This window comes from Scyliorhinus canicula, chromosome 15, assembly GCF_902713615.1.
Source record: "Scyliorhinus canicula chromosome 15, sScyCan1.1, whole genome shotgun sequence".
Classification (NCBI taxonomy): domain Eukaryota; kingdom Metazoa; phylum Chordata; class Chondrichthyes; order Carcharhiniformes; family Scyliorhinidae; genus Scyliorhinus; species Scyliorhinus canicula.
The window spans coordinates 123,660,619-123,673,425 of NC_052160.1; the positions used below are offsets into that span (position 1 = coordinate 123,660,619).

The 12,807-nt window shown below is 50.5% G+C and overlaps 1 protein-coding gene across 2 annotated transcripts in view; it reads right to left on the bottom strand.

Annotated features, from left to right (window-relative positions):
- The window catches only part of LOC119979068 (complement receptor type 1-like), a 333,444-nt gene that overhangs the window by 41,884 nt on the left and 278,753 nt on the right, over positions 1 to 12,807 (bottom strand). For both annotated transcript variants that reach the window (XR_005463633.1, XM_038821049.1), the window contains exon 14: positions 5,210 to 5,230. Coding sequence is in view for 1 of the 2 variants with exons in the window: in XM_038821049.1 (XP_038676977.1) it covers positions 5,210 to 5,230 (21 nt within the window). In the remaining variant the exon portion in view is untranslated. The remainder of the gene's footprint in view (positions 1 to 5,209; positions 5,231 to 12,807) is intronic.

Below are 12,807 nucleotides of genomic sequence, written 5' to 3' on the forward strand. Positions count from 1 at the left end.
CCCCTTGTGCCTTCCTCCACTGTGCCTCCACCTTTCTAGTGGTCAACAAATCAAATTTAGCCTGTAGGCTGCGCCTCTCCCCCAACAATCCCTCCTCTGGTGCCTCCGCGTACCTCCTATCTACCTCCAGGATCTTCCCCACCAGTCTATCCCTCTCACTCCTCTCCCTCCTCTCCCTGTGTGCCCGGATGTATATTAGCTCCCCACGAATCACTGCCTTCAGGGCTTCCCAGACCATCCCCACCGTATCATTCACCTCGAGGTACTCCTCAACACTTGCCCGGACCCTCCTGCACACCTCCTCCTCCGCCAACAACCCCGCATCCAACCGCCACAACGGGCGCTGGTCCCGCACCTCCCCCATCGCCAACTCTATCCAATGCGGAGCGTGGTTGGAGATTGCAATGGCCGAATATTCGGCCTCCTCCACTCTCGGAATCAGTCCCCTACTCACCACGAAGAAGTCTATCCGAGAATAAACCCTATGTACATGGGAGAAGAAAGAGTACTCCCGTGCCCTCGCCCTCACAAACCTCCATGGGTCCACCCCTCCCATCTGGTCCATAAACCCCCTCAGCACCTTGGCCGCCGCCGGCCTCCTACCTGTCCTTGAACTAGACCGATCCAGTGAAGGATCCAACACCGTATTGAAGTCCCTCCCCATAATCAGACCTCCCGCCTCTAGATCCGGGATACGTCCTAGCATACGCCTCATAAAGCCCGCATCATCCCGATTTGGGGCATACACACTAACAAGTACCACCTTCTCTCCCTGTAGCCTGCCCCTTACCACCCTTACCATAACAAACCTACCCCCCTTATCCGCCACCACCTCAGATGCCTCAAACGACACATTTCTCCCCACCAGAATCGGCACTCCCCGGTTCTTCACATCCAACCCGGAGTGGAAAACCTGCCCCACCCACCCCTTCCCAGACGGACCTGGTCAACCACCTTCAGGTGGGTCTCCTGAAGCATTGCCACATCTGCCTTTCGCCCCCTCTGATGAGCCAGTTCCCTCGACCGCTTCACCGGCCCATTCAATCCTCTCGCATTCCAGGTGACCAACCGGATCAGAGGGCGTCCCGCCCCCTCCCCCGTCGACTAGCCATAGCCCGTCGACTGCCCGCCCCAGGCCAGCACCCCCCGCCCGACCCAGTCCCCACAGCGACAACACCTCACCTCTGTCCCCCCGGCCCACACCAGCTCCTTCCTGACCCTGCCAGCAGCAACCCGGTATCCCCCCCCCCCCCCCCCCCCCCCCGCCAGGCTAGGAACCCTCCTAGCCGCGACCCGTCCTCCATTGCACTTCCGTGGGTCAGCTACCTTCTGCTGACCCCGGAAACTCCTGCCAAAAGCCCGACCTCTCCCAAAGTGGGACCGTCCCCCATCCTGTCACTCCTCAAGGCACCGCTCCAGCGCGGGGAGGAACCAGTTAAGACCCCCCCCCCCCCCCGGTCTTCATCTCCACCCCCCCAGCCCGGCAACGCGGGAAACCAGAGGAAAGCCCGCGCTTTCGCACTGCCCCACCACACCCTTCTGACGCAGCTCCCAAATACCAGCCCCACTCCATACCCCCAACCCTATACAGAATACAACAAACCCCCCAACCCCCCCCCCCCGCAAAATACAAAACTCAAACAATGCCCCCCAACAAAAAACAGAACAACACCCCAATAATTAACCATATCAAAATTACAAAAGTACAGAAAAAACACAGCAACAGCAGAAACCAGCAATAAAGCATTACAACCGACCCCGCAACCCCCAATCCCTAGTTCGAGTCCAGCTTCTCCGTCCGCACAAAGGCCCATGCCTCCTCCGGTGAATCAAAATAATAATGCCGCTCCAAATAAGTTACCCACAAGCGCGCAGGCTGCAACATTCCAAACTTTATTTTCTTCTTATAGAGCACCTCCTTCGTCCGATTAAACCCAGACCGCCGCTTAGCCACCTCCGCACTCCAATCCTGGTAGATCCGTACTACCCCATTCTCCCAATTGCTGCTCTTCACCCTCTTGGCCCAGCGCAGCACACACTCCCGATCACTGAACCGGTGGAACCTCACCAGCACCGCACGCGGGGGTTCATTCTCCTTAGGCCTCCTGGCCAGTACTCTGTGGGCTCCCTCCAGCTCCAGAGGCAGATGGAAAGATCCTGCCCCCAATAGCGAGTTCAGCATCATGGCCACGTAGGTTGGCAGATCCGACCCCTCCAGCCCCTCCGCAAGGCCCAAGATCCTCAGATTCTTCCGCTTCATGCGGAGATCAAGCTCCTCGAAGCGGTCTTGCCACTTCTTATGGAGTGCCTTGTGCCCCTCCACCTTACTCACAAGGACCACGGCCTCCTCCTCTCGTTCAGCGGCCTGCTCCTGCAACGCCTGGATGGCAGCACCCTGGGTCGTCTGAATCTCCGAAAGCTTTTTATTCATTTCCTGCAGAGAGCTCAGCACCTCAGCCTTAAAATCTGCAAAACAGCGCAGGAGAGCAGCTTGCTGCTCCTGGGCCCACAGCCTCCAGTTCTCTGGTGCTCCGCCGGCCGCCATTTTGGAATCCTTCCCCCGTTTTTTCTGGGGAGCTGCTGCCGTTTTTTCCCGCTTTCCACTCCGAGTTCGAGGCATTAAATGTGGAGAAAGTTGATCACCACAACTTCTCCCACCGGGAGACGTCGAAAAAATTCCGTTTTGGGCTCTAAAGAGAGCCAAAAAGTCAGTTTGAATCGGGAGCTCCCAAATATGCGGCTTCCTAATTCATCGCCGCCACCGGAAATCCGACAACTGCCAAAAGTTGGTACAAAAGTGACATACGTGCTTGGAGGGTCTAGTCAATGGAAGGATGTAACTGTTATTAGTAGAGCAGGGAAGGCCACTGGAAAGTATAAACATTGGTTGAATGTGCAGCATTCCGGGGAGGCAGTCAAGACAATGGATTGGGAAGTTCAAAAATGGAGGCACAGAAACACAGTGCAAGTTCAGATAGTACATCAGATGGTGAACAGGTCCGCAGGAAAAGGTTGAGAACTATTGAAAGAACATTCCACAGCAGAAGGGAAAGATCAAGCAGGAGCAGTACAGAACGGGATACCAGGCACGATAGGGGACATAAGTTTATCAAGATCTCGGATCATGAGTAAGACTACAAAAACTCATAGGAGTAGAAGCCCACATGCATGTCAGATTTTGGTGGCTTCCAATAAATTAGATGAAAAAGGTATCAAAGATGCCAAACAGCAAGAACTGCATAGTTGGAATGAATTTAGGGTATACACAGAAGTACCGGATAGGGGACAAAGAGCTCATTCCCACAGATGGATTTTTCCCTCTCACCTTACCCTCTGCACAGGTAAGGTCCTGCTTCTTGCTGTCCAGCTCAAGGGCTCTGTCCTCAAAGGGCGTTGTGGCTTTCAATGCAGGCATGATTCTAATAGGCGATGCCTGCTCAGAGCAGTGGTGCTTAGGTTTGTCCTTCATTGAGACAGATGGGGAGAATTTAAGCGGGAGTCCTGCCAGGTCAAATGGTAATGAAGTCTAGCATGCATGGGAGGTGAGTGGGAGCAGGGATGTGAGGAGCAGATTATCTACTGGGCAGATCGTGGGGAGGGTGGTATGACAAATCCAGGAACCTCATGAGGTGGGTGGGAAACCGATCACCGTGGAGCAGTTAAGATGGGTGTGTTAAAGGGTGCACTGGACTAAATGAGGAGGCAGACTTACCCTAGCTGCATTAGGTCATTTATCTTCTTCCAGCACTGCAGCCTCATATTTTTATGGAGTGACCTGGCACTCAATATCATGGCCATAGCCTCCCAGGCGGGGTTGGTTACCTTTCTTACTGGACCTCTGGCTGATCATGGGTAGAGGATTGCATACTTCTGCTCAACATCATCCAGAAGTTTGGTGAGGACGTCCAATGTGAAACATGGTACTATCTTCTGACAGCCATGCCTCCGATTGGACTTAGAGGCATTTTCAAGGAACGCCCCAATGATCGCAAAGATTAAGTCTCCCAGGGTGAGCAAATCCGAGGCAAACTGCCACGAGCACGATGTGAAACAGGTGGAGAGAAAAAAATTGTTAAAGAGGCAATATACGAAAAATTTATTTCCGTCAGCATTCTCCCCAGATTTCTCACTGGAACCGATACTGAAAATATATTGGAAAATTCCACCTAAAGTAACCAGGGGCTGGATTCTCTGATTCTGGGGTTATGTCCCCACACCAGTGCGGGAACAGTGGTGTTTTACGCCAGAGAAAATGGTGCAAAACGGCCACCGGTTCCCCGTTTTGCGGGGGGCTAGCAGGATGGCAGCGTAGAGCACCTGGTTCCAGCTTCCACTATGCCCCGGAGAAATGTTGGGTCCGTGGCCGAGCATGCGCACAGCAACGGCCTGCAGCGGCCGTGTCATGCTACTTGGTGGAGATTGCTTGTAGACCCGGCCAACTAAATAGTCCCCCCCCCCCCCTTCGGCCAGCTTGTGCGCCCCGGACCATCCCCCACAGTGCCCCCAGCCCCGAATAATGTCGCCCCCTGCCCGTAGATTGGCCTTCTCCCGACTGTGGCGGCGCTGGACTGAGTCCACGCCGAGTTCCCGACAGGTGAGACCACATGTGACCCACGCCTTCGGGAAGTCGGGTGCGGAGCATCGGGGTTGGGCCTCGGGCATTGTCCCAGGGGCGGAGCATCACTAAACCTGCGCCACCCCCGATTTGGTCGGAATTGGGTATTCTGTGGCCGAACATAATTTCGGCGTTGGCGACCAGAAAATCCCACCCCAGATGTTTAAACTTGTACCCCTTGATAAAATTATGTAAAAACTCACTTTTTTCATTCAACGTCACTAATCCTTATTTACAATTGCATACTCCAACATCCACTAGTTAGGAATGACCAATGTCCTAATTCCACAGTCACCGTAATACATTCTAAACTATCTTACTTACTAATATTTTTGGGTTAATACATTATTGCAGTGAATTCCATCGAATACCAACTGATGATAAAATAATGAACATATTTTTAAAGTATGATAAGAGAAACAAGTGTTCAACCAAATAGTAAAAGATTATATTCTGAATACCTGCAATGCAATTTCAAGTTGGGATTCCCAAAAATATAATTCTAACACTGTTAACTGTCAGTAGATAATAAGAAAAAATGATAATGTTTCTGGATTATGAGAAAAACTTGTGTTACTCCATTTTCCTACTTACCAAAAATAATTACTCCGTGATCTGCAAAATAAAGATTATTATTAGTTCCATTGTAAAAAAAAATCTTGCAGTTGTCTAATGCACATAATCAAAGGCAATCCCTCTCAAAGATATATCCTTTTGCAGTTGGAAACAGTTAGAATTGTTCATACTTAATCAGTTGGAAGAAACTGATGTTTTGTCTGCCCTCTGGCTTCAGTAAATACTAGTGCTCCCTTTGGGCCATGCAGCAGCCAGAAAGTCTCTTCTTGGTTTGGTTTCTTAAAATTGATCATGTAAACCACACAACAAAAATAAATACATAAAGGGACTGCAAATTTTAAAAGTAACGTTTCTGTCACACAAGAGCCAGGAAATGACCATCTCCAACAAGAGTAAATCTAATAATTTCCCCTTGCCATTCAACACCATTATCATCGCTGAATTCCCCACACTCTGGGGTGTTACAGTTGACCAGAATTGAAATGGATCAGCCTCAGAAATAGCATAGAATAGGTAAGAGACTGGGAAATCTGAGGTGAGTAACCCACCTCCTGACTCCCGAAAGCCTATCCATATCTACGAGGCATAAGTCAAGTCAGGGGTATGATGGAATACTCTCTACTTGCCTGGATAACTGCAACTCCAACAACACTCAAAGCTCAATATCATCCATGATGGAACAACCTGCTTAACTGGCACCTTATTTGATTTATGTCTTCCACCAGCAACGCACAGTGGCATCCATATGTACCATTTACAAGATGCACTGCAGCAACTCAATAACTCCTTTGACAGCACTTTTCAAACCAATTACCTCTATCACATAGAAGGACAAGAGCAGCAGGTGCATGGGAACACCATCACCAGCAATTTCCCCTCCAAGTCACACTCCATCATGACTTGTAATTACACTGCCATTCCTTCACTGTCACTGGGGCAAAGTCCTTCCTACCCATCAGCACTGTGGGTGTACATACACCAAGTGGACAGCAAAAGTTCAAGAAGGCTCACCACCACCTTCTCCAGGGCTATTGGAGATTGGCATCAAATGCTGACCTAACCAATGATTCCTACATCCTCTGAAAGAATCTTCGAAAATCGGCCATGCTCTCAAACTTTGATAGGAATCTTGCTGCTGAACACTTCAGCTTGTTTTCATTCTTGGGTACAAGCATGACCAGTAATTACACAGGAAAGGCGAACCATACATGTGCTAATACTATAATATCAGTGATGAGAAATTCATTAAAGTATCTGTTAGTTAATTACCTCTTTGCACATCGGATTGCTGCAAGTAGAAGCATCAACCTTGGTTAGTCATGCTTTCAGTGCTGCGTTTGTGTAGATTCTGCCAAAAACTTTAAATCATGTCGCAAAGAGTATATAGGAAGATGCAGAATGTACAAAAGCAGAGTGAAAAGCAAGAAGGTGTGGGAAGAGAGAATACAAGAAGGTGGGAATAAATCGTGTCAGAGAAGGCAAGTCAGTAGGGAGAAAGAAGTGAAGGTGAAACAGTTTGTGAAGAGCCAGGGACAAGTAATATTTGGAAGAGTAAACTGAAGGGAGGAATGAGCATTTAAAAGCAACAGCGGAGGATATGTGGCGTTTTGTGACAGAAAAATCAGCGCAGCACCTGCATCGATTCAGCTACTTTAAATAAGCTAGCACCATCACCACATGGAACGGAATCAATTCCATGAAAAAGTGCTGGATTTGTCGGGTCCATGATTGGAACTTATGAGGCACACGCCACAACCAGACTTAAACGTCCCCCCCCTTTCCACGCACACAGACCTCCCCGACCCACCACACCGCCATTTGCCGTGACTGGGCGCAGGTAGCACAGGCGGTCACCACCGTGGGCAGTGCTGCAAGAAACTCCACAACTTTCTCAGCGCTGTCAGGGTGAGTCGGCTGCTCCGTGCTCCTGGCACTAACCCCATCCCCCTCACACACCCATAATCCTGCCCCACCCTCCAGGGGACGGACACCCTGCCATCATCGAGGCCACTATCTACCCAACCCCTGGGCTGCATGCGTTGGAGCATGTAACAGTTTTGTAGTTTTTATTTCTCCCCCCCCCCCCCCCCCAACCTCCCGCTCACAAGAAGGCCGCAGACAACTGCCGGGAGCAGGAGAAGACTGGACGGGAACCAGCAGGACTGCGGGCCCTCACTATGCCCGAGCAGAGGGCCCTGAACATGGCCGATGGCCCAGAGGAAAGGGATGTTGTCAGAGGTGGCGTGTGGTCATGGGTGAGCAAGTGAGACCCCGCTGAGCAGCGGTTGCCCATAACATATGTGTCAAGACACCCCCCTCTCCCCAGCCTGCTGTGCAATCATATGCCGTCTTGTGTCTTGCAGGAGAAGCCCATGATGGGGCCAGTCCATCCGGAGACCCCCGCCCACCGCCAGTGCCAGATCTGGTGCCCCTCAGACAACCGAGCACTGACAGGGAGAGCAGCCCAGTCACCAGCCCTCCGCCCGAGACTCTGGGCACCCTGGGGGCTCAGGTCGGAGGATGACACCGACTTTCCATCACAACTGTCCGACACCGCATGGGTAGCATCCGTGGTGGAGGCATTGGGGGGCGACGTTTTCAGCTATGAATCAGCGTGTCTAAGACCTGGTGCATTCAGTGCAGGCGCAGACCGAGGCTCAGAAAAGGGCTGCCCTCTCACAGGCAGCCATGTGCCAGAGCCACCTGGACATTGCAACAGAGCTCCTCAGCATGGTCCAATCAGAGCAGGCCATGGCTGGGAACGTCAGTGGCACTGGCCGGCGTGGCACAGACACAGGGAGGTAGCCCAGTCACTGGCTGATGTGGCACAGACCCACAGGGTGGTGGCACAGTTCACGGTATAGTACAGGCTCTTGGCTTACAAGTTGCCTCGGACAAGAGAACAATTGCACTTTTTTTAACTGTATAGTGGTCCCAAGGCAATTGAATTGTTTAACTCTTTTCAATTTGACACAAAGGAGGATATAAAGAGCTACAAGAAAGTAATAGAATAATTTGATCATCAGTGTAACCCTCAGACTAACGTGACTACTGAAACATATATTTTTTAAGTGGTTGTGCAGAAAACGCACAAACCAATAGACAGCTTCATTACAGATCTGAAGTTAAAAATGCAGACCTGCAACTTTGCAGAGCTACATTATCACTTTGTCGGATACCAGATCGTGTATGGCCTCCAGAGTGTTAAACGTTGGTGAGCATCTGTTTTTTTTAAAATATTTTTATTCTCCTCATTTTCCACTTTCCACAGAGGTCGATGCACAGGTGCATCTGTGCGGTCACGGAGGTCTACATGCCCGGTTGGCACAATACATCCATTTCAATGTGTATCGAGCACCAGGATGCCCAGGCAGCAGGGTTCGCCGTCATCGCTGACATGCCCTGGGAAAGGGGGGGGTGATCGACGGGATGCATGTCCCCCTACGAGCACCTGCAGATGACAGCACGCTCGACACAAACCAATAGGGGTTCCACTCAATGAACGTGCAGCTGATATGTGACTATCAGATGCGCATCATGGACGTCTGCACCCAATACCCAGGCAGTGTGCACATTGCCTTCATCCTGGCACACTTGATTCCTGGTATGTTTGAGACACCTGGGTCCTGGGTGACGGGGGTTAGCCGTACAATTGTGACTGATGACACCTAGCTGGAGGCCGCAGACCAACGGTGAGACTCGCTATAACAACGCTAACACAGCGGCCAAGGGTGATTGAGCGGTGCTTCGACCTCCAGAAGATGCAGTTCAGGTACCTAGATAGCCTTGGAGGAGCCCTCGAGTATAACACTGGGAAGATAGCCCGCATCCTGGCGATAACACTACATCTAGGTGGTCCCTCAGATGGTACTTCAGGAGTGGATGCAACCTGCTAGGATTCTCACCCTGTGCCTTGGATTTCCGTTGGCAGCGTTTTCTGAGGCCTCTGGGCCTGGATGGGCCCGGCTGCTGCTCGGTTTCCCCAGGTGACGTGATGCTGCCCTGTCCTGCCTGCTGCCCATCAGATGCACCAGGGACAGCAGGGGGAGAGTCTGAGGTGTGCGATGTTCTGGGACCTCCTCTGCGGGAGTACCGGCAGGGGCCCCAACACCTCCTCCTCCCTCCAGATGCATGGTGCGAGAGGAGCTATCCCCTGACTATGGTGCTGCTAGTCCTGGAGTCCCGCCATGGTCTCGGCCAGCATCTGAAATGATATCTATTACATCATCTTTGTGTGTATATAGTATATCATCTTTGTATATATGAATGAATATGTAGATTAGTGTATAATTACAGCACCCAGCCACCAGATAGAGTAAGAGCACATCTCACAGCCCACACAGTGACCCACATGATCTTGGAGAGAGTTAGGTGAGAGGGTTGGAGACAGTTGTTTTTCAGTAGTTCTGTGTATTGTAGTTATTTGATATAATACTTAGCTTTTTCGGCATACTTAAGAATTCGCAATTTATAACTTGGTGTAAATAAATTGACTTTGACTGAGTACAAAGTCTGCATGTTCTTTGTGGCAACACTACAACCATAATAATAATTTAAACAATCAAAGAATATTACATGGTACCAGGGTATGGGTGTCAGAAAGAAAGGAGTATTTAGATCTAGCAATTCGACAAAACACATTGAGGAAAGAAAACATGCGAAAATTGAAACATCCTAAGACCGACTGCAAAGAAAATAGCGCACCTCGTGCCAGATAAAAGATGGAAGGTTTGAAGACTCCACAACACCTGCACACATTGGGCAACATAGATGCGAACTGGCATGATTTGAGATAGCAATTCACGCTGTAGTACAGGCACTTGGCTTACAAGATGCCTTGGACGAGAGAACAATTGCACTTTTTTTAACCATAGTGGGTCCCAAAGCAATTGAATTGTTTAACTCTTTTCAATTTGACACAGAGGAGGATAAAAAGAGCTATAAGAAGATAATAGGACAATTTGATCATAATTGTAACCATTAGACTAACGTGACTTATGTGCACGAGGTTGAGGCATTTACCCTCCGGAGCACCTCATGCCACAGCCCATCCTCCAACTCTTCCTCCCAATTAGCTTTAACTGCATCCAATGATACCTTGTACTCCCCCAGAATCTTGCCATAAATCACCAACACCACCCACTTCTCCATTCCCCCTGTCATCAATACCTCTTCCAACAATGTGGATGCTGGTGCTCCCGGGAAGCTCTGAATCTCCTTCCTGGCAAAATCCCGGATCTGCAGATATCTAAATACCTCCCCCTGCCCCAGTCCATGTTACTCCCCCAGCTCCTCCAGCCTCAAAACGGCCTCCCAGGAACAAACCCTTTAATACCCTAACTCCCCTCTCCTCCCATCTCCGAAACCTCACATCCCACTTCCCTGGCTCAAACCTATGGTTCCCCCGAATCAGCATCTCTCATGACCCCACCCACAACTTAAAGAGCTGCCTCAACTGCCTCCAAATCTTCAGTGTTCCCACCATCATCTGACTCCCAGGATATTTACCCAGGGCCATCGGGAGCAGCACTGTTGCTAACGCCCTCAGCCCCGACCCCCTGCACAGACTCTCCTTCATTCTAACCCACTGGGACCCTGACCCACTTCCTCACCTTCTCAGCATTCGCCACCCAAGTAATAATACAATAGATTCGGGAGGCCCAGCCCCCTACCTGTTGTCCTCTGCAGAAGTCATTTCCTAATCCTTGCCCCCCACCCCGCTACCACCAAATAAACAAGGTAATCATCTTCCCCATCTCCTTAAAAAACGCTTTTGGTAAAAAGATCATCAGGCACTGAAAAAGAACAAAAACCGTGGCAACACATTCATTTGAATCGCCTGCACCCAACCTGCCAGTGACAGAGGAAGACCATCCCACATTCTCTCTTCCCACCAAGCTAGTAACATTGTACCTATGGAGCTCCCGACCCAGTCCCGCGCCAACTGCACCCCCAGATATCTAAAGAGGGTCAGCGCCCTACTGAACGGCAGCCCGCCCCATCCCCGGCCGGGACACCAAAAAGTATTCATTTTTGTCCAAATTTACCTTATACCCTGAAAAATACCCCAATCGTTCGGAGCAGCTCCAGTATAGCCACCATCGACTTACTCGGCTCTGAGTACAATAACAAATCATCCGCTTATAAAGGCACCCTGTTTTCCACCCTCACCCGGCACTATTCCCTTCCACACCCCAAAACTACTCAGCACGATGGCTCAATCGCTGGCGCAGATTACACAGGGGACATGTGACACCTCTGCCCGATCCACGGTGTGGAGCAAAATATCCTGTATTCATACTGTTTGTGCGGGCACTTGCCCTCAGCTCCCTATACAATACCCACTCCACAAAACACGGCCCAATCCCAAACCGCTCTAACACCGCCACCAAATATCCCCATGTTCAAAATTCTATTTCGGTATCCAGTGCCACCACCACCTCTGTCTCCCTCCCCTTCGCCGGTGCTATAACCACATTTAACACCCTCCTAATATTCGAAAATAGCTACCTCCCTTTCACAAACACCGTCTGGTCCTGCCCAATCACTTTCGGAAAACACTCCTCCAACCTAACCGGCAACACCTTCGCCGAAAGCTTTGCATCCACATTCAATAGTGATATAGGCCTGTACAAATCACACTCTGTTGGATCCTTATCCTTCTTCAGCAGCAAGGAGATCGAGGCCTGCCCCAACGTCTGTGGCATCACACCTTTCCCTTTTGCCTCCTCAAACATCCCCACCATCAGCGGCGCCAACTTGTTCCTAAATTTCTGATAATGCTCCACCGGGAACCCATCCGGCCCTGCCACCTTCCCCGACTGCATCCTTCCAATTGCCTCCTTTATCTCCTGTTCCCCTGTCGCCCCCTTAAATGTGATCTTATCTTCCGCCTCCCAAACCCGAGTATTCCAAACCATACAGGAATTCTCGCATCTCCTGATCTTCCCTGGTGGCTCCAACATACACAAATTCTCGTAAAACTCTTCGAACACCCTGATGATCTGATCCGGGGCCACCACCATTTCCCCCGTCCTATCCAGCACCTGAACAATTTCCCTCGCCACTGCCTCCCTCTGAAATTAAGCTGCCAACATGCAACCTGCCTTCTTCCCATACTCATAAACTGCCCCCCCTCGCCTGCCTCAATTGGCGCTCCACCTTCCATGTGGACAACTAATTAAAACTCGTCTGCAGCTCCCTCCTCTCCAAAAGCACTGGTTCCGCATCCTCCGCATACTTCCTGTCCACCTCCAACACCTCCTCCATCAACCTTTGCCACTCCACCCTCTCCTCCTTATCCACCTTCGCCTTAAACTATATAATCTCCCCTCTCACCACCACCTTCAGAGCTTCCCATACCACTGCCTGCAAAACCTCCCCCGTGCAATTAAACTCCAGGTATTCCTCAATTACCTCCCGATCTTTTCACAAAAAACCTCGGTCCCCCAACAACAGTACATCCAATCTCCACCCCAACCCCTGCACTGCCCCCTTCTGCAAAACTATGTCCACCCAATGCGGCACATGGTCTGAAATTGCTATTGCCGAGTACTCTGAACCCTTAACCCGAGACAACAGCGCCTTCCCTACCACAAAAAATCTATCCTCTAATG